Below are 22,887 nucleotides of genomic sequence, written 5' to 3' on the forward strand. Positions count from 1 at the left end.
CGGTGGAAGATCTACTAACTCCCAAGTATGATTTTGCAATATAGAATCTATCTCGTTCTTAATAGCTTCTTTCCATTGAGGTGATTCTGCGGAGGTAACCGCCTCGCGGTAGGTATTGGGCTCACCCTCAAACATGTAGCTCACGAAATCAGGAGCGAAGGATTTTTCAATCCTTGGTCTTTTGCTTCGTCTAAGCTGACTTTCCTCAATTTCGAGTCGTTCATGTCTCTCATCATGAACAGTATCATCAATTGCTCTTGATGTACTTGCTTCATCAATCGCTCTTGATGAACTCGCATGTGTTTTCCTTAAACAGGGAAACACATTTTCGAAAAAATCGTTGGCCCTCCACTCAACAATAGTGCCTTCATGTACATTGGGATTCTTGGACTCATGTACAAGAAACCTATGCACATTACTATGGTGTGCATATCCAATAAATATACAATCCACGGTTTTATGTCCTATCGTTAGTGCCTTTGGTGGCGGAACCGTCACCTTGGCAAGGCACCCCCATACTGGAATGTATTTGTATGAAGGTTTTTTACCCTTCCATAACTCATACGGAGTCACGTTCGTTTTCTTGCGGGGTATCTTATTCAAGATATAATTGGTCGAGAGAATAGCCTCCCCCACAAGTCATAGCTCACGCCCGAGCTAATCAACATGGCATTCATAATCTCTTTTAAATTACGGTTCTTTCGTTCCGCAATGCCATTTGATTGTGGAGAATAAGGTGGGGTACACTCATGTATTATGCCACTTTTTGCGCATATTTCCACAAATGGTGAAACATATTCACCACCCCTATCACTTCGCAAAGTTTTTATTCTCCGTTTTTGTTGATTTTCAACCTCATCTTTATACAAGATAAACTTGTCTATTGCTTCATCCTTACTTTTAAGTAAGTATACATAGCAATACCGAGTACTATCATCAATGAACGTGATGAAATACTTATTTCCACCTCTTGTGGGAGTGGCTTTTAAATCGCACACATCTGTGTGGATTAAATCAAGATGTTCGGTTATTCGTTGAACCGATTTGAAAGGCTTTCTCGTTAGTTTGGATTCAACACATGTTTCGCATTTATATTTTGAATCGATTTTAAAACATGGAATGCTATTTAATTTAATTAAACGTCGAATTGAATTAAAATTTATATGTCCTAGTCTACCATGCCAAACACAAGAAGTTGCAATTTTATTCATAGAATTTTTGACAACAATTACATTCAATTTGAACATAGCATTGTCGGCATAACCCTTGCCGACAAACATTCCATTTTTCAATAAAATAAATTTATCCGATTCAATCACCAAGCGAAATCCATGCTTGTTGAGCATCCATCCCGAGACAAGATTCTTGCGAATCTCGGGATCATAGAGAACTTTGGTCAACGTGAGCTCCTTGCCAGAAGTCCACTTCAAGATCACATCGCCTTCCCCCATGATGTCCGCGGTCGCTTTATTCCCCATGTAAAGCTCCTGGTCACCCGCAGCCTCTTTGAAATTCTTAAAGAGTTGTTTGTCGCCGCAAACATGGTGGATTGCACCGGTGTCAACATACCACCCTTTGGGAGCGTCTCCCACAACGTTGACTTCCTCGATAAAAGCCGCTTCCTCGGTAATCATCGCCATGAGAGGAGTGTCATCCTCGTCCACCAAATGTGCGCGCTCATGCTTCAGTTTCTTGCACTGGTTCGTCAGGTGCCCCATCTCGTTACAGTTGTAACATGGTCCTTGGAAAGGTGGAGGCTTCTTTTTCACAACCCCTTTTTTCACGCCATGGTCCACTTTTGCTTTCCCTTTGTTACCTTTGCCTTTGCCCTTGTTGCCCCCTTTGGAGGATTGACCGTACTCGACTAAGTTAGCCTTGGCGGAGACATCCACTAGGCTACCTTTTTGAGCTCTCTTATTGTCTTATTCTATCCGAAGTCGAACAATAAGATCATCAATGGTCATATCCTTTCGCTTGTGTTTAAGATAATTCTTAAACTCAACCCAACTAGGAGGCAATTTTTCAATCATCGCTGCCACTTGAAATGTCTCACTAAGTGTCATTCCCTCAGCAAAGATGTCGTAAAGTATAACTTGCAACTCTTGGACTTGACTAATAACAGTCTTAGAGTCAACCATTTTATAGTCCAAGAAACGGGCGACAACAAATTTCTTTGTTTCCGCATCCTCCGTTTTGTACTTTTTGTCTAAAGACTCCCATAATTCTTTGGCAGACTTTATTGAAGAGTACACGTTATACAATGCGTCAACTAAACCGTTTAACACATAGTTTCGACATAAGAATTCTGAATGCTTCCACGCATCTACCGCACTCAAAGTTTGAGCGTCGGTCTCCCCCTCCGCGTTAGTGGCTAGGGGAGCGGATTCTATCAAGAACCTCGCAAGGTTCAAGGTGGTCAAATAGAAGAACATCTTCTGTTGCCACCGTTTAAAGTGCAAACCTGAGAACTTCTCGGGTTTTTCAGCGTGATTAGCCATGGTAGTCGCTCCTACCATAACGGACAAAGGCGTACGGGTAACCTTGCTCGATGACGGTGATGCCATTTTTTCTGAAAAATAAACTATGCTAAGTTAGTTTTTCGGAAATATTAATAGTGGTCGCTCCCACTAAATTAAAGTTATGCAAAACTTTTTAATCCGAACTCTCGAATTAACCCACCGAAGGTGTTCTAAGTCCAACTTTGAAGGGACCAAACAATGGGTTTTTCCAAGAGTTTAGCGTTAAAAAATCCGAATTGTAACAAGTTTCCGTTTCTACAAAGTCGCTCCTTTGAATAGAAACGGAAAAAAAAATGTTTTTTAAAAACACAACCGCGTGAAACAAAACTAGTTTGAGTCACATGAGAATGTTTTGAATACATGAACGGTGATTTTTAAAAAATTTGTTTTAAGATTGTAGGAAACCGTTCGCGTATAAAAAATAAAACACTTTTAATAAAATGATTACAATACAAAGAATCAAACCGATCTAGGAAAGCAAGTAAATTACACCGGAAAAAATCAAAAGTACAATACAATTGAAATAAAATAATGCAAGAAAGGTGTAGAAGAAGAATGGTGTCATAGTTTTGTGGCCGAGGATCGTGTTTTACACGGGGCACTTAAACAAATTCCGGGTCTCTCCCCGTTTTGTTTCTCAGGGTACAACGGCCTAAGCAATATGTACTGCCGGGGAGGGCTCTAGCACCCGAATAGTACCTTAAATAAAATGATGAAGATGATCAAGAATGTTGGAATTTTTTTTAAGGAGAAAGTTGGAGAAAACACAAGAGAGAATGTGTTAATTTTGTGTTTTTTGTGTGTCTACAACCAATGAGCTCCCTTGGTATTTATACTAGTAAAAAGTTGAAACCATTCAACCATTATTAACCAAAACTTTAATTTTTTGACCAAATTAAAGGAATCATTAACCAAAACTTTAATTTTTTTTGACCAAATTAAAGGACATTTTAATGGCTTTGACTAATTGACTAACAACCTTGAATAAAATAATTCAAAGATTAAACATGTATATATTTTTTTTCACAAAAATTTACCAACAGGGTTACACTGTTAAAATCCGTCCTTAATTCATTGCCAACCTACTTTTTCTCTATGTATAAGGCACCTGTTCAAGTAATTGATTATCTTGAAAAATTAAGAAGGACTTTCTTCTGGGGAGGAACTGAGGATAGTTCAAAGATGAACTAGATCACGTGGAAAAAGGTCATTGGTCCGGTGGAATGTGGTGGCCTTGGATTCGGTTCACTAAGAGATGCAAATTTATCGATGTTATCAAAATGGTGGTGGAGGTTTAAGGTTGAAAAGGATTGGCTTTGGAGGAAAGTCATATGGGCTATTCATCATAATTCACGAACATGGAATTTTATTCTAGCAAAAATTTCTTTACCTGGGCCATGGAAACAAATCCACAATATCTTGAACCAATTGACATTGTTGGGGGTGGAACTGAATAAAGAAATAAAAGTTGTGTTGGGTAATGGATCAAGCATTATGTTTTGGCGAGATACATGGATTGAAGACTCTCCTTTATGTGTTCGGTTCCTTGATTTATTTGTGATTGAAAAAAACAAAAGCTGTTATGTGGCTGACAGGATACAACAGGTTGGGAATAACCTGATTTGGTGCTAGAATTGGTCTCGAACAAGTTTTCACGGGGAAGAGCTGAATCAGGTCCAAGCTTTGGAAAATCTACTCAGATCCCCTCTCGTTTCAGGGTGGTGAAGACAAATGGTGTTGGGGCCTTGACCCATCTGGAATTTTCTCGGTGAAAAGTGTTAAAAGGAGCATTGATGCATCTCAAGGTCTACGGCCGAACTATAAGTTTCTTTGGAATAAATGTGTTCCAACGAAGGTTGGAATTGTAGCTTGGAGGGCCGAGCAAGAACGGTTGCCTACATTCATGGCTCTAGCAGCTCGAAACATCCAGGTAGCCTCGGGCCGATGTCCATTTTGTGGAGACTACAATGAAACCAGCGACCATCTGTTTGTGTCTTGCTAATTCTCCCATGTAATTTGGTTAGTCATTGCCCAGTGGTGCAAGATCCCAAGATTCTTTACATTTAGTATCAGTGATATTTTAGGCTCTCACTTGGATGTCTATGGATCCGATAAAGAAAGAAAGGTTGTCCATGCTATCATTGAGTATTTGGAGCATGCGTAATGAGCTGGTGTTCGAACAGACCCCTATCTCACATACGAAGGTTATCGAGGAAGTTAAATCTATGGCTTATCTGTGGGTAAGGAACAGATCAAAGGAGTTGGCGATTACGTGGGACAAGTGGAGAAGATTTGATATTTTTTAGATTGTATGTAATTGCTTGTACGTAGTTACTGTTTGGTTATTTTGCTATTGTCTTTTCTAGTGGGGGTGTAATTTATATGGAAAAGAGCAAGTAGTTTGTAGCCACTGGCTACCTGGTGAAATATAAAATTTTATGTTGGCCTTTCAAAAAAAAAAATCTAAAAAGGTCCAAATAGATTAGTGCTTATTTAGAGCATTCTCATCTAACCCCTCATTTAATGTGAGAGGTGTTTTTATAATTTAGAGAGTAATTCAGGGTGTTGTGAGTGAAGAGTTTTTATATTTTAGAAAAAGTTATGATTTTTCTATATATTTGAAAAGTTACTGTTCATCATATATAATTTTTTAATATATTTTGAGAGTGGTTGTGAGTGAAGGAAACAGAAAAGGTAATAATAAAAGGTATAAAAAGTATTATTTAATTGAAATAGAGAGAGAAAATGTAGTGGGTTTTAGTATAATTTTTAGTTTAGGGATAGAGGGTGGGATGAGAATGCTCTTAGTACCACTCATAAGCATTGTCTCCACCACCTACGATACGTCACACACTGCCAACACTGGTATCATCACAGCTTCAACCGCCACAACACCCCACTAGAAACCCTATAGCAGGTGAATCTACTTTAGTACTTTTTTCAAAAACGACTAACTTTCAACCTGACTACATTTTTGCTATTTTGACCCAAACCAAATGAATGATTTTTTAAATGACCTGTTTTGTCCGGAACTCAAACCAAATTGACACGGCCCGTTTCAACCAATGACATTAAACCGCCCAACCCGTCAATTTTTGCCATTTAAGCGGGCTAGCGAGTCGACCTGTTTAATTTGCCTGTTCAAATACTATTAAACGGGTCAAATTTGGCAATCCAAAACCTAATTATTTTCGTGTCGTGTCGTGTATGCAAGCAAAACCACATTTCCAGGAATCAAATAAACTTGTATCTTGAGTACATAAACAGTTCCTTTGCACCTAAATAAATAAATCCCTTCCCTATTTACCACAAGAAAGTCTTGAAACCTTAGCCAAACAAAAGAATGTGCATCAGCAGTTGTGGAATGATTCTTCCACACAATAAACATAAATATCTGCTAGCTTTATCTCCCATCACAAAAATGATTATAATCAAGCAGCAGCAGTAGTAGTGGCAGAGGCCCGGCCAGGAATTCACAAGTGCGGTGCTTCGGTTTGCGGTCCAGCACGCGCATTCAACAGTGGCTGCAATGCTTTAACCACAATGCTCATGTTTGGCCTGAAATCAGCTTCATATTGCACACACAAGGCTGCAACTGCCGCCATCTGTCCAATTAAATCATACAATCCAAATGTTATTTTCCAACAAGAGTTTATAAATATATAGTTGATTATAAATATAAAGATTCAATATTTAGTATATTAATTGATTGTAAGAAAAGAACATATAATGATTCAATTTTTAGTAAATCAACTGAATTATAAGTAAAAGTTAGTTTTTAATTACCTTGGCAACTGACTATTTTAAGATTGCATGTAAAACATTCAATATTTAATTATAAATAAAATATAAAGATTCAATTTTTAGTAAATTAATTTAATAATAAGTAGAAGTTAATTTTGAATTATCTTGGCAACTGCTTTTTTATATTACAAGTAAAAGATTCAATTTTCATATGATAAGTAAAATATAAAGATTCAATCTATAGTAGATTTTAATTGAATTATAAGTAAAAGTTAATTCCGAATGACCTTGGCAGCTGCGCTTTAGAATTGAAAGATCCATTTTTTATATTATAAGTAAATACAAGGATTCAAATTTTAGTAAAATAATTGAACTATTATGAATTACCTTGGCAACTGCCTCTTATTATATTACAATTAAAATTTTTAATTTTTATTTCATAAGTGAAATATAAAGATTCATTTTAAGTAAATTAATTGAATTATAAGTAAAAGTTGATTCTTAATTACCTTGCCAGCTGCCTTTATCATATTACAAGAGATTCAATTTTTATAACCAAGTAAAAATAGTGATTCAACTTCTAGTAAATTAATTGATTTATAAAAGTAAAAGTTAATTCTGAATTACCTTGGCAACTGCCTTTCTATATTACAAGCAAAAGATTCAATTTTTATATTAAGTATACTCAAAAATTTAGTTTAGTAAAATAATTGAATTTTTAGTAAAGGTTAATTCCGAGTTGCCAAAGGCAACTGCCTTTTTCATATTACAAGTAAAAAATTCAATTTTTTACATTATAAGTAACACATAAAGATTCAACGTTTAGTTAGTTACTGAAATACAAGTAAATTGCCTTTTACAAGTAAAGATCAATTTTTACATTATAAGTATAATATAAAGATTCAGCTATTGAACTTAAGTAAAATTAATTACGATTACCTTGGCAACTGCTTTAGGGGGGTATTCTCCATTAAGTCTAGTGTCAACACACTGTTTCACCTTATCTTCACTCAGTTTAGGTGTTGCCTGACACAATAATATGTTATTTAGAATTAAAAACAAAAGAAGAAACTAAAATAACACAAAGTGTGGCATACCCATGTAACAAGACTCTGTTGACCACGAGGCAAAGTGTGGTCAACAGGCTTTCGGCCCGTCAAAAGTTCTAGAAGAACCACTCCAAAGCTGTAAACATCACTCTTTGAACTCAACTGTCCAGTCATCGCGTATCTATCATAAATTTAAAGTAAATAATTTAAAATCATCAACAAAAAAAAGACTTGAAAACTTTATGAAATAAAAAGTAAACTTACTCAGGTGCATGATAACCAAAGGTACCAAGAACACGAGTAGAATGAAGGCGTGCAGCCATATCCGGTGCTTGATTTGACAAGTCAAAATCAGCAATCTTTGCCACGTCATCATCAAAAAGCAAAACATTACTAGACTTAATATCACGATGAATAATATGAGGCTGCGCCTTTTCGTGCAAGTATTCAAGCCCTTTTGCAGCGCCAACAGCAATTTTAACTCTTTGAGACCATGATAAAACCGGACCCGGTTGTGCACCTTTAACCCCTTTTCTTCCTACATTCACATAATAAGCATGTTACTACTTCTCACATAAACTGATTATAACCGCATGATCACAAACTTGGGACCATAAAAACACTAACCGTGCAGAATATCATGAAGAGATCCATTTGAAGCATACTCATAAGCCAACACTCTTAAACCGCCATCAATGCAATACCCGAGTAACCCCACAACATTATCACTTTTAAGCCTTGATACCATTGAAACCTGTGACGATATGCTAAAATCATTAGGAACCAAAAATAACAAACAAACAAGCATACCCAGCATAATACCACATAGCATAAGCCATTGCTAGGGTTTCGGAAGGGTGTGATAGGGGCAAACATTGCCTCCAGCACATGAGATAGAGAGGCTGATGTTAGCCCTGTAAACAAACTGAAAATTCAGTGAACCATTTGTGAACCGTTTGGTTGGAACTTGGAAGTTTGTATATAAACGGACGAACATGAACACATGTCCCGCTCGTTCATTTATGTTCGTTAACGTTCGTTCGTCTACGTTCATTATGCTCCCTAGTTTACGTTTGTTTAAGTTTGTGCGTTTACATATTCATGTAAATAGTCTAGGTCCATTACAATTTAGTCTAGTGTTATGATTAAAATATCGCCCATTACAATTTAGGCCTAGCTTTAATAAGTTTTTAAGCACAGCTGATTCATGTTCTTGTTTACTTTCAATTGGTGTTCGCTCAGTTATGTTCGCTTATGTTCGTTCATATATGTTCAGAACTTCAGTTATGATCGTTCACAGTTCGTTTATATTATTAATGAACGAACATAAACGGATACGAGCAAGAAAACCTCGTTCGGTTAAAGTTGAACGAACAAACACAAACACGAGCAAGAAAACCTCGTTCGGTTAAAATTGAATCAACAGACACAACCATGCTCCATTTGTGTTTGTTTATAAGTATAGTATAGCCGCCCCTGCTAAGATTCTCGGTTCCCAAACCACTTCAAACACTTTTTTTACGTTTACAAGTTTGAAATATCGTCTTATGTAAACATAGAATGTAGCTAAGACAATCAGAACAAACAACCATACTAAAGTACTAATAAGGGAAGTTGTAAACTACCGCTAACATACAATGATGAGTAAACTATAGTAGCTACAGACAGAAGAAGCATATGGACACGAAAAGGAAGCACTAACCCCTATGAACAGTATTTATTATTTAGAACATACCTGGGCTAAAAATTCTTGATCCGGTTGCTTACTCGAGTCTAACTTCTTGATGGCGGCTGCTTGCCCGCTTCTCAAAACACCATGGTACACTCTTCCATACGACCCCTCACCGATTAACGACTTGGTGCCAAAATTGTCGGTTATTTCTTTGAGTTCGTCCACTTGAAGAGCGGGGACCGCAATCGGTTGCATGGTTACAGCCTGTGTGTCCTTTGGTGCAGCCTCGGTGGCACGATAACCTGCATTTTGTCCTGACCTCGTGGCTTTAAGTAAGTTCCCTAAAAAGTTATATTTATGCAAATATATAAGGTAATTCATTTATATAATTATCACCTGCTGCGTTATTTGTCATGAACGGTCCGTTATCATAAGACTTGTGCATATCATCTTCCCCGCAGCAGCCGAAGCAACTCATGTTCGGTTTCCTCTACTTCACAAAAGCTTTATAAATCATTTCCTCATTAATATCAATTAAGCAGAACAACTTTTTAAACCAAACCAAATATACCATAATTATGTTCATTCAAACAATCCTAAGTTTCTAACCAATGGTAGGCCAACATGCATAAAATTCTTGATCTTGACAACAACTAGCTCTGACTGTAACTTATTATCTTTATTTGACAGTGTTAAAAAACTCATCTTTATACTCTTTGATGACTAGATACAAAACCAAATCAAGACTCAAGAAACTGCAAACTTCTAATACATATCACCATTAAAGATAACAACTTCATATCAAAATTCAATTTTACAGCACAATTCCCAATAAATCATCAAAAGACATGATTTTTATGCATAGTTGACCAAATAATATCAAAATTCAACTGATCTACTAACAAACAAGCATGGATCAATAAAGATCCCAATCTCAGAAATTAATCATCACAGACACACAGTCAACAAAAGTCAAATTACACAGCTGAAAGATCTAATTATTAGTAGAAATTTAAAGGGTTTCATCAGAATTTGTTAATATACAGAAAACTGACCAAAGATCTTGTTTTTGCAGGTGGGTTGAATCAAAAAGAGGGGTTGCTTGAAGAAAGAAAGAAGAGGATATTTTGGTAAACTGAAGAAAAGAGGAATGTGTATCCACAGTGTGTCTTGGATATTTTTAATTGGTGGCTAAGATGCACCGAATAGGGCGGCGTAGGTTAGAAAAAAGTCAGGCAAATGGAGGTTGAAAATTGAAAAGTGGGTTTATTTTCATTTCTTTTTATAGTCTTAGTTTTTCATTTTCTTGAAATTGTCTCCCATTGAAGTGGTCTTAAAAGGCGTCTTTTAATTGAATGTATTTGTAGCTTTGTCAACTCTCAATGTTAATTAAAGAAATACAAATTTATAGTTTTAAACAAGGTTGTAAAGTAGCTAGGCAGACTTTAGACGACTGATTGAAAAATTGGGTATACTCGGAGTACTCGAGGAGTACTCGAAAAGTACTTAGAAATGGGAAATATAAAGGAAATTAAATTTTGGATATTATATATATGTCAAATATCATAGGTATACTAATATTTATAACAAAATAAGTAAATATCAATATAAATAAGAGAAATACATTTTTAAATATTAAATTATTCTAAGATTTGCTAATCATTAACTAAAAAACGATATTCTTTTTTTAATTTATAAAAATATGAATTATGTTTTATTTTATAAGTTTTATAATCGGCTCAAGTTGACCGATTACATGCGATTCTGACTGAGGTTGACCACCTTTGACCGATTCTTATTAACTTAAAGAAACTCTTCTCGGCGCTATACCATGTAGCGAGTACTCGGGGAGTACTAGGCCTTGTAGACTTACTTTTATAACATTGGTTTTAAATACATGTAGTTAAGGGCTAAAAAATAAGAAGTTTGAGAAGCATTAATTTAGGGATGAGATCGCAACTGTACCGATACCGTACCAGTACCAATACTGAAAGTACCGATACCGAATTTGAGGAAAAATAGATACCGAATACCGTACCGAATATATCAGTTCAGTACTAGTACCATACCGATATCGGTACCGGTATTTCGATAATTTACCGCTTCAATACCGCTTTAGCGTTTTATCTTTTTTTTTTGTTACCATTTAACTCGTCAGTTTATCACGTTATGGTGTAATCAGTAAAGAAAATCAAAGAAACCCTCTAAACTTAGGGTCTGTTTGGTATGGGGTAATGGAATGGACGAGAGAATGGAATGGATGGGGGAATGGAATGAACAAGGGAATGAAATGGATTATTACCATTTCATTGTCTTGTTTGGTTACCATCTAGAAAACTAAAAATGAAATGAATAATTAATTAATGTTGTTAGTCAGGCAAAAAAAATAATAATAAGAGGGAATAAAATAAAATTGGAGGTAAGCGGTTGTGACAATCGTCAATTTCAGGTTAACTCCGTTAACTCAACTCCGTCAATTCAAACTTAAGATCACTAAATCTATAACGCACGCTTCATTACATTTAAACTAGGGTTTAAATGAGGCTTAACACTTACTACATGTGTAGTCTTTCGGGATTTGCACCGAAACGCAAACGAGTTGACGCAAACGATTGATGAATAAACGAAAAACGTCAAAACAGTAATTATGTGATAATTATGTGTTAGACTTATGTGTTATGTGATAACATGGTTATAGACGTTAACTCAAGATGTAAACAAGTTAGTTAGGCTAGAAAAGTAACACTTGATAGTGGAGGGACTTGAGTGTAACTTATTATTATTATAAATATATACTAATAACCTAAACCCTAACTTATTCTCTACACTCCCAACCCCGATCGGAAACCCCCTACCCCCTCCCTCACGGCTGCCGTCCATTATACACACACATACAACATCAAATCAAGTGGTTGATTAAAGAACTAGGTGCTAGGAAGGTATATTTGATTATTCTATACATTCTTGTTGATTGATTTTGATGTTTAATGGGTTAATTGAAAACCCTAGATGAGCCGATTTCATGTATGTATGAAGTTAACATGATTGTTGTTGATTGATGATGATTTGATAACTAGATTGAATCTTGTTACATGTAAATTGTTGTGTCTTTGATTTGAGTTCAAACACAAACCCTAATCAAGTATGTAATATGTAATTGATGTGCATAGATGGTGTTTATGGAGTCTAGAGGGTCATATGAATGCATGATAGTTCATAGGTTGTTATTATGTTGAGTTTGGATGCAAACAGTTTATGGACAGAATGTGTATTTGATGTTTAAGTGACTGTAACGAAGTGTAAACATGAAAATTGGTTGAGATTGTTGGTACTACAGTAAACTAGGCTGAGCCTAGTTTCTAAAGAATATAAACTTGTAATTATGTGTTAGACTTATGTGTTATGTGATAACATGGTTATAGACGTTAACTCAAGATGTAAACAAGTTAGTTAGGCTAGAAAAGTAACACTTGATAGTGGAGGGACTTGAGTGTAACTTATTATTATTATAAATTTATACTAATAACCTAAACCCTAACTTATTCTCTACACTCCCAACCCCGATCGGAAACCCCCTACCCCCTCCCTCACGGCTGCCGTCCATTATACACACACATACAACATCATATCAAGTGGTTGATTGAAGAACTAGGTGCTAGGAAGGTATATTTGATTATTCTATACATTCTTGTTGATTGATTTTGATGTTTAATGGGTTAATTGAAAACCCTAGATGAGCCGATTTCATGTATGTATGAAGTTAACATGATTGTTGTTGATTGATGATGATTTGATAACTAGATTGAATCTTGTTGCATGTAAATTGTTGTGTCTTTGATTTGAGTTCAAACACAAACCCTAATCAAGTATGTAATATGTAATTGATGTGCATGGATGGTGTTTATGGAGTCTAGAGGGTCATATGAATGCATGATAGTTCATAGGTTGTTATTATGTTGAGTTTGGATGCAAACAGTTTCTGGACAGAATGTGTATTTGATGTTTAAGTGACTGTAACGAAGTGTAAACATGAAAATTGGTTGAGATTGTTGGTACTACAGTAAACTAGGCTGAGCCTAGTTTCTAAAGAATATAAATTTGTAATTTTTGGACAAGTAGAAGTTAACTTTTATGATTTTACAAAAACGTTGTGCAAAGCTGAGCTGTTAGACCTGCTGTTAGGTTATGTTGTAAATGTTATATCTCATGAACTACGAGACCAATTGGGTTGGTTCCACTTCTGGAAGTTGACTCATTGAGTTAGGAACCTAACCCAAGTGGTCTTGCATTTATTGGATTTTTCGTTTAACGGGAATTGCAAATAACATTCTGTTGCGCATGAATTTGACTGTTATGAGTTTGTTGTAATGATTTGATGATTGTGAGAAAACTATGAGGAATAAAAATGTAATAAAATATGTTCTGGAAACCTAAGACGTATGTGCTTCTGTGATGATTTTTGGTAAATTAATTGAGATGCTATGATCGGTGAAATAGTACAATCTTTCTAGTAGGATTTCTGTCTTGGTGAAACTAGCTGCTGAGTTTTGTGAAAGTGCATGAAATATGATACTTGCTAATTTATTATCGTGTTTTGACCAAATTGCCCTTGAGGGGAATGATTGCAAGATAATTGTCGTGTTTTGACTAAAATGCCCTTGCGGGGAATAACTGCTAATTGATTGTCATAATTTGACCAAAATGCCCTTATGGGGAATGATGGCTAGTTAATTGTTATTTGTTGACCAAAATGCCCTTACGGGGAATAATTGCTAGTAATGTACGTTATGAATACATGACACGTATATGATTGCTTACACATGTGATGTGTCATAAAAACACTTGTTAAAGTCACACACGATTCACAAACGAAACACGAAACATGTTATGTGCATAGGTATTATGTGCCGGGTCTAGAGACTCGATAATAGTCCGACACTTAGAAAAATCTCTTTGTTGTTTTTGAACGTTAGAGAGAGTTTTTCGGTGACGCGCATCTGGTGATTTATTTTGGGAAATTCTTCGCAAACAGTGAGTTTCACTTTCCCCTCTTTAAACTGTTTTCAAACGTTTTTCATTTGGGGGAGATAACATACTCCACAACGCATTTAAGATTTTGTTATAAATTATATATCACTTGTAAAGGCTAAGTGGCAAACGAAATATTTGAAGTCCTACACATCGAACCGGTTAATATTTAGAATAGCGAGTCACTGTTGAGTAGTACTACTGGGTTTGACAAACCCCACCCAACGCTAAACTCGACTAGAGGTCGAGCGGGTGTAATTTTGGCTAACACGTACCATGGTCTGGAGGACCTGGTGACAAGGCACTTACTAAACGAGTCAGCTTCGGTGTCGAACACTTAGTAATACTTGTTGTATAGACTAGCTACCTATCGATATATAATTTGACATAACACTATCTGGTAACGCAAAACGCTTAACGCAAAACGCCGTAACGTGGTTACGCAAAACGCTTAACGCAAAACGCCGTAACGTGGTTACGCAAAACGCTTAACGCAAAACGCTGTAACGCTGAACGCAAACGCTAAACGATTTATTTTTATATAACTTGTGAACTCACCAACCTTGTGTTGACACTTTTAGTATGTTATTCTCAGGTAACCGAGGCGGGCGCGCGGTTTAGGAACATGCATTGATTGAAAACGCTTTTGTCCTGCAAACTTATTTTTAACGGTTAACTTTGGTTTTAAGTCGTCCTGCGTGACGCAACTTTTGATTAAAGGTTTTTACGCTTCCGCATTTAATTACTCGTAAACGTTTTCATGGTTTTGAAACTTTATTTTATGGTTTGATTATAACTGATGATTCCGATCCTGCCAGTTCACACCCTCTGACGGTAAAACTCCGTTAGTGGATTTTGAGGGTGTGACAGCGGTGGTGATAGTGGTGGCGGTAGTGGTGGTGGGAGGCGGGGTGGCGAGAGTGGGAGGTGATTGGTGATGGTTGTTGGCGGTGGTGTGACGGTGGCAGGTGGTGTGGCGGTGGCGGTGGTTGGCGGTAACAGAAGGGGCGGTGGTGGTAGTGGGAGGTGGTGGGTAGGTTGCGGTGATGGTGGGGTGGCGGTGGTGGTTGTGGATGGTTAATGTGGCGGCGGTAGTCGGCGGCGACGGCGGTGGTCGGAGGCGACGGTGGTGGTCGGCGGCGGGGGGTGGGGCTGGTGGTGGGAGGCGGTAGTGGAGGTGGCGTTGGTGGTGGGTGGCGGTGGTGATGGTGATCGATGGTAATAGTGTGAGGGTGATGGACATGAGTAGGGTGAAAGAGAGGGTGGAATGAAAAAAAAAAGGGTGGATGGAATGAATTTGGATAGCGTTTGGTATGTAGGAATGACAGTAGGAATGGAATGATTCATTACATGAGAATGAAAAAAGTGGTGTTTGTTGCTCAATGGAATGGAATCATCCATTACACATGGAGTTCCATTCCATCAAAACCATTCATTCCCACCCCCCTTCTTTTTTTTCATTCCATTCCTCCTTCACCCTACTTTCTCAACAACACTACCACCTAACAACCACCACCACCACTACCATTGGCACCACCACCAACTCCGCCGCCGCCACCATCGCCACCGCCACCACCATTTTCGTCCCATTAGTTATAATGATACGCACTGCATAGGTTTGTGTAGTCTTGTAATCTTTTCTCCTTACCTCTTTCACTCATACGCGCACGCATACACGGCTTACCTGTAGGAATGTCGACGCCACCCTCATCATCATCCGATTCGATGACGCATGCTCACGGGAAGGAACCGCAGTTACCAACCGCGTCGCCACCCCAAGTAGTCCCGGAACTCGAAGCTCCCGCACCGAAGAGGTACCGCCTATCCGGAGGCATTTACGAAAACGACGTTAGCTGGGATTGGTACCCTAACATGATCAGACGTATGGTCTATCGCGAACAAGTTCCCCCCTTGCCTCACCCGAACCACCCTGCTTATCCCAACACCCTACCACCCATAACCGAACCTGTAGAGAGAGTTCTCGCAGCTGTTGTTTCATGCTTGGAGCGTGACGTGGGTTACATGCGCTATACAAGGGAGAACGTTTCCAGAATGTTAAAAGACGGAACCGAGACTAAGGAGGAGATTGCCCGCATGGCAGCGGCAATGAAAGAAATGCAAGAGATTAGTGATCAACAGATGAAAGTTATGATGAAGATGCAAGCTGAGATGATAGACTTGAAAGAGCAACTCCAAGAAGCAAGGACCCGAACCGAGATAGCTCTAGAGCGTTGCGATGTCTTACATACGCTACTTGCTCAGAACGCAGCCGAACCTGAGGCAGAGCCTGAGGCCGAGCCTGGGGCAGAGCCTGAAGTGGAACCTGAAGAAGACCTCGAAGAGGAGCCTGAGGAGGATCCCGAGGAGGAACCCGAAGAAGAACCGGAGGAAGAACCGGCTGAGGAGGTGGCACACTCGGAGGTGTCCTCAGATGACGACATCTAGTGATGATGACACTTAGATGGAGGGGTTGTCTCCATCCGAACTATTATTTTTCTATGATTTTAAGGATTGATTGGAAATACTTTGTAGCGAATACAATGGTTTTAATCATGAATTTTTATTTAGACTAATATGTGGTTGTGATGTGATGTTGTTTCTTATTTCTTTCTTACCTATCTTTTTATTACATGTATGGTGTGTTGTATATGAAAGAAAAATTCATGTTTAACATTTTATACTGTGATTCTAGGAAATGGCTGGAAGAAACGCTGGACGAGGACGTGGTAACATCAGCTTGACTGCAGCTGAACTCCAAACTCTGCTGAACGACCATGTTGCGGCCGCCTTAGCCGCGCACGTTCAGAATCAAGCTGGAGGTCCGAGTGGAACGTGTACCTTCAAGAACTACCTTGACTGCAAGCCCAGTACGTTTAAGGGCACTGAGGGAGCTATAGGCTTCCTGCGTTGGGCTGAGAAGGCCGAGTCGGCCTTTGAGATGTGTAATTGTCCCCCTGCCAGTAGGGTCAAATTCGCTGCTGGAACACTTGAGGATTCCGCCCTCACTTGGTGGAATTCGAACGTCCAGATCCTTGGATTGGAACTGGCTAATGCGATGAACTGGGAGGAGTTCAAAAATATGATGCGAGAGGAGTACTGTCCGAGGGAAGAAATTTCAAAATTAGAGTCAGAATTTTGGTCGCTGAAGATGGTGGGTTCGGAAATCGAAGCATACACTACCCGTTCGCACGAGTTGGCTGTGATGTATCCGCGGATGGTGGATCCGCCGAGCAAGAGGATAGAAATGTACATTGATGGATTAGCACCGCAGATTCAGGGCATGGTGACGTCTTCCAGACCAGCCACGATCCAACAAGCGATCCGTTTAGCTCACAAAATGACGGATCAGGCTGTGACCCAAGGTGCGTTACCACCTAGGGGTTCGACCGTTAAAGCCCGTGACAACCAGAGTAACGACAATAACAGCAACAGCAACCTGAACAGCGGGAAGAGGAAGTTTGACAACACCAGATGTTCATCCTCGAACCTCCCACCGCAACAACACTACCGTAAGCCCGAATTCACTCGGAGCTTTAACACTCAGAATCACAACAACAACAACGGTAGCGGGCAGGTTTCGAGCGGATATGCTGGGAAATATCCAAAGTGCAACAGGTGCAACTATCATCATGTTGGCCAATGTGACCGTGCCAAGTGTCAGAGATGCGGAAAGGTGGGTCACCAAGCGAAAGAATGTAGAGGAGACCTTGCGGCAAAGGGTGCTCCTAAGCCACCTATGACGATGAAGGGATGCTTTGAATGTGGGCAGGAAGGTCATTTCAGAAAAGATTGCCCCAAGCTGAAACAGAATGACAACAATGGAGGTAATGGAAGTGGCAGTAGTGGTGGAAGCAATGGCAAGGGAAGAGCGTTTGTGATTGGGTCGGGTCAAGCCCGCAATGATCCGCACGTGGTGACTGGTAAGTTCCCTGTAAACGATTGTTTTGCTTCTGTATTGTTTGACACTGGAGCTGATAGGAGTTTTGTGTCGAAAGCCTTTAGTCAACTCTTAGACGTAACTCCAATTCCGTTAGATGCTAAGTTTCCTGTTGAATTAGCTGACGGTAAGACTATAGTAACGACTCATGTACTTGCGGGATGTAAGTTAAAACTGTCAGGTCATGTCTTTGATATCGACCTTATTCCTTTTACGCTTAGTAGTTTCGATGTCGTTGTCGGCATGGACTGGTTATCCGAGAACCGAGCGGAGATTATATGCCACGATAAGATAGTCCATATTACCACCCCTTCCGGCGAGATCATTTTGGTCCGAGGTGAGAGAAGCGGCATGACCACCAGCGTCATTACCCTTATGAAGGCGCAGAAGTATCTACGAAAGGGTCATCCGGCAATTTTGGCGCAGATTGTTGAGAAACCCGAGGAGGAGAAACGAATTGAAGATATACCTGTTGTGCGAGACTTCCCGGAAGTTTTCTCGGAGGATTTGCCCGGACTCCCTCCTATTCGTCAAGTCGAATTCCAAATCGAGTTGACACCCGGTGCAGCACCCATAGCACGAGCCCCGTATCGGCTCGCACCGGCGGAACTTCAGGAGTTGTCCACTCAGTTGCAAGATTTGTTGGATAAGGGTTTTATCGGACCTAGCTCATCGCCGTGGGGAGCCCCTGTCTTGTTTGTCCGAAAGAAAGACGGGACTTTCCGAATGTGCATCGACTACCGGGAATTGAACAAGGTGACGGTCAAAAACCGTTATCCTTTACCCCGAATTGATGATTTGTTTGACCAGCTTCAAGGATCGAGTTACTACTCGAAGATTGATCTGCGATCTGGTTACCATCAGCTTAGAGTGCGCGAAGAAGATATCTCAAAGACGGCTTTCAGAACACGGTATGGTCACTACGAGTTTTCGGTTATGCCTTTTGGCCTAACCAACGCACCAGTCGTATTTATGGATCTCATGAATCGAGTATGCAAGGCGTACCTCGACAAGTTTGTGATTGTTTTCATAGATGATATTCTCGTCTACTCCAAGAACGAGACTGACCACGAAGAGCACTTAAGGGTAATTCTGGAACTATTGAAGAAGGAACAACTGTATGCTAAACTCTCGAAATGTGAATTTTGGCTTCGCGAGGTTCACTTTTTAGGACATGTGATCAACGAGAATGGTATCCATGTCGATCCCGGTAAGGTAGAGGCCATCAAAAACTGGGAAGCACCTAAGACTCCGACTGAGGTGCGACAATTCCTAGGACTGGCTGGCTACTACCGGCGTTTCATCGAGGGATTTTCAAAGATTGCTCAACCCCTCACCGCTTTGACTCACAAGGGCACTAAGTACAATTGGGGTGACGCGCAAGAATCCGCTTTTCAACTGTTGAAAACCAAGCTTTGCAGCGCCCCTATTCTAGCCCTCCCCGAGGGAACGGAAAATTTTGAGGTACACTGTGACGCATCTATACAAGGTCTCGGTTGTGTGCTGATGCAACTCGAGAAAGTTATAGCCTACGCCTCTCGACAACTACGGGTTCACGAGAAGAACTACACGACCCACGATTTGGAACTCGGAGCTGTGGTGTTTGCCCTTAAGATATGGAGGCATTACTTGTACGGTACCAAGTTTACCATTTACACCGACCACAAGAGTCTCCAACATATCTATGATCAGAAGGAGCTGAACATGCGACAGCGTCGTTGGGTCGAGCTGCTCAAAGATTATGATTGTGCCATCAAGTACCACCCTGGCAAGGCCAATGTGGTGGTCGACGCCCTCAGCAGAAAAGAAACAGATAAACCCAGACGGGTGAGAGCATTGCAACTCACGATTCATGCCAGCTTACCCGATCAGATTCGCGATGCGCAACTTGAAGCTTTGAAAGATGATAATCTTCCATCGGAACTCATGCGGGGCATGAACAAACAACTTGAAACCAGATCGGACGGGGTTCGATATTTTGAGAACCGGATTTGGGTTCCACGATACGGAGAGTTGAGAACTCTAGTGATGGACGAAGCACACAAGTCCCGATATTCTATCCACCCTGGCTCAGATAAAATGTATCATGATTTAAAGGCACTTTACTGGTGGCCGAACATGAAAGCCGACATTGCCACCTACGTGAGCAAATGCTTGACTTGTGCCAGAGTCAAGATAGAATACCAGAAACCATCTGGTCTACTGCAACAACCGGAACTCCCAATGTGGAAATGGGAACACATCTCAATGGATTTTTTACGGGTTTACCTAAGACACCGACGGGATGCGATACCATCTGGGTGATCGTTGACCGGTTGACTAAATCGGCACACTTCCTAGCAATTAAAGAAACGGACAAAATGGAAAGACTGACTCATGTTTACATGAAGGAAGTAGTGTCTAGACACGGAGTGCCTGTCTCAATCATTTCTGATCGAGATTCTCGTTTCACTTCGCACTTTTGGAAGTCGCTGCAAAGCGCACTAGGCACCCGTCTCGATATGAGCACAGCATACCGTCCTCAGACGGATGGGCAAAGTGAGCGAACTATACAGACCCTGGAGGATATGTTGCGTGCCTGCGTATTGGATTTCGGAAAAAGTTGGGAACCCCACTTACCCTTGGTAGAGTTTTCGTACAATAACAGCTACCACGCAAGTATTAAGGTAGCGCCGTTTGAAGCGCTGTACGGACGGAAGTGTCGATCACCACTCTGCTGGGCAGAGGTGGGTGACAGCCAAATCACTGGTCCGGAACTGGTACTCGAAACTTCGGAAAAGATTGTTCAAATCCGAAATCGCATGGCAGCAGCACGAGATCGCCAAAAGAGTTACGCCGACAAGCGCCGAAAACCTCTCGAATTTCAAGTGAACGATCGGGTGTTACTCAAAGTCTCACCTTGGAAAGGTGTGGTTCGCTTTGGGAAGCGAAACAAACTCAACCCACGGTATGTTGGTCCGTACCGGATAACTGAGCGCATTGGTCCGGTGGCGTACCGACTGGACCTACCAACAGAACTCAGTGGCATACACAATGTATTCCACGTGTCAAATTTGAAGAAATGCCTGTCTGATGAAACCCAAGTAGTCCCTTTAGAGGAACTACAAGTTGAGGAACAGTTACGTTTCATTGAGGAACCAGTCGAGGTTTTGGATTGGGAAACCAAAACGCTCAAGCACAGCAAAATTTCAATCGTTAAGGTTCGTTGGAACTCGAGACGTGGACCGGAGTTCACGTGGGAACGCGAGGATCAAATGATGAAAAAGTATCCTCACCTTTTTGAAGGGCTAACCAAACACAGAAAACCGCGAAACTCAGCAAACCGTCAGACATCACCGGAGGTATGAATTAAATTTCGGGACGAAATTTCTTTCTACTAGGGGATGATATGACAAACTGAAATTTTTTTTTCTTACTCTTTCAGACACTCATCACGACTTGACTCAAATTTTCGGGACGAAAATTCTTTAACATGGGAATGATGTGACAATCGTCAATTTCAGGTTAACTCCGTTAACTCAACTCCGTCAATTCAAACTTAAGATCACTAAATCTATAACGCACGCTTCATTACATTTAAACTAGGGTTTAAATGACGCTTAACACTTACTACATGTGTAGTCTTTCGGGATTTGCACCGAAACGCAAACGAGTTGACGCAAACGATTGATGAATAAACGAAAAACGTCAAAACAGTAATTATGTGATAATTATGTGTTAGACTTATGTGTTATGTGATAACATGGTTATAGACGTTAACTCAAGATGTAAACAAGTTAGTTAGGCTAGAAAAGTAACACTTGATAGTGGAGGGACTTGAGTGTAACTTATTATTATTATAAATATATACTAATAACCTAAACCCTAACTTATTCTCTACACTCCCAACCCCGATCGGAAACCCCCTACCCCCTCCCTCACGGCTGCCGTCCATTATACACACACATACAACATCAAATCAATTGGTTGATTGAAGAACTAGGTGCTAGGAAGGTATATTTGATTATTCTATACATTCTTGTTGATTGATTTTGATGTTTAATGGGTTAATTGAAAACCCTAAATGAGCCGATTTCATGTATTTATGAAGTTAACATGATTGTTGTTGATTGATGATGATTTGATAACTAGATTGAATCTTGTTGCATGTAAATTGTTGTGTCTTTGATTTGAGTTCAAACACAAACCCTAATCAAGTATGTAATATGTAATTGATGTGCATGGATGGTGTTTATGGAGTCTAGAGGGTCATATGAATGCATGATAGTTCATAGGTTGTTATTATGTTGAGTTTGGATGCAAACAGTTTATGGACAGAATGTGTATTTGATGTTTAAGTGACTGTAACGAAGTGTAAACATGAAAATTGGTTGAGATTGTTGGTACTACAGTAAACTAGGCTGAGCCTAGTTTCTAAAGAATATAAACTTGTAATTTTTGGACAAGTAGAAGTTAACTTTTATGATTTTACAAAAACGTTGTGCAAAGCTGAGCTGTTAGACCTGCTGTTAGGTTATGTTGTAAATGTTATATCTCATGAACTACGAGACCAATTGGGTTGGTTCCACTTCTGGAAGTTGACTCATTGAGTTAGGAACCTAACCCAAGTGGTCTTGCATTTATTGGATTTTTCGTTTAACGGGAATTTCAAATAACATTCTGTTGCGCATGAATTTGACTGTTATGAGTTTGTTGTAATGATTTGATGATTGTGAGAAAACTATGAGGAATAAAAATGTAATAAAATATGTTCTGGAAACCTAAGACGTATGTGCTTCTGTGATGATTTTTGGTAAATTAATTGAGATGCTATGATCGGTGAAATAGTACAATCTTTCTAGTAGGATTTCTGTCTTGGTGAAACTAGCTGCTGAGTTTTGTGAAAGTGCATGAAATATGATACTTGCTAATTTATTATCGTGTTTTGACCAAATTGCC

The 22,887-nt window shown here is 39.6% G+C and overlaps 2 protein-coding genes across 4 annotated transcripts; both read right to left on the minus strand.

Moving 5' to 3' along the window:
* Positions 1-1,922: 1,922 nt before the first annotated feature.
* On the minus strand, positions 1,923-2,564 carry LOC143624318 (uncharacterized). Its single transcript, XM_077095012.1, has one exon. It carries the CDS (start codon positions 2,562-2,564, stop codon positions 1,923-1,925), a length of 642 nt encoding a protein of 213 aa, XP_076951127.1.
* Positions 2,565-5,740: 3,176 nt separating this feature from the next.
* Positions 5,741-10,194, minus strand: LOC143624347 (pto-interacting protein 1-like). Of its 3 annotated transcripts, none has more exons than XM_077095041.1 (8): positions 10,040-10,194; positions 9,381-9,474; positions 9,048-9,298; positions 7,940-8,066; positions 7,577-7,850; positions 7,361-7,493; positions 7,203-7,289; positions 5,741-6,124 (listed from the first exon to the last, which is right to left on the minus strand). In XM_077095041.1, the coding sequence occupies exons 2-8, from the start codon at positions 9,460-9,462 to the stop codon at positions 5,993-5,995; spliced, it is 1,086 nt and encodes a 361-aa protein (XP_076951156.1). In that variant the 5' UTR covers positions 9,463-9,474; positions 10,040-10,194; the 3' UTR covers positions 5,741-5,992. The 3 variants fall into 3 exon arrangements, with proteins under 3 accessions (XP_076951156.1, XP_076951157.1, XP_076951158.1); XM_077095042.1 differs by having other exon boundaries at positions 9,381-9,477; positions 10,040-10,192; XM_077095043.1 differs by having other exon boundaries at positions 9,381-9,488; positions 10,040-10,192.
* Positions 10,195-22,887: the final 12,693 nt, after the last annotated feature.

This window comes from Bidens hawaiensis, unplaced genomic scaffold, assembly GCF_021521415.1.
Source record: "Bidens hawaiensis isolate Kalapana, Puna unplaced genomic scaffold, B.hawaiensis_p1.1 tig00003760_1, whole genome shotgun sequence".
In the NCBI taxonomy this organism is placed as follows: Eukaryota; Viridiplantae; Streptophyta; class Magnoliopsida; order Asterales; family Asteraceae; genus Bidens; species Bidens hawaiensis.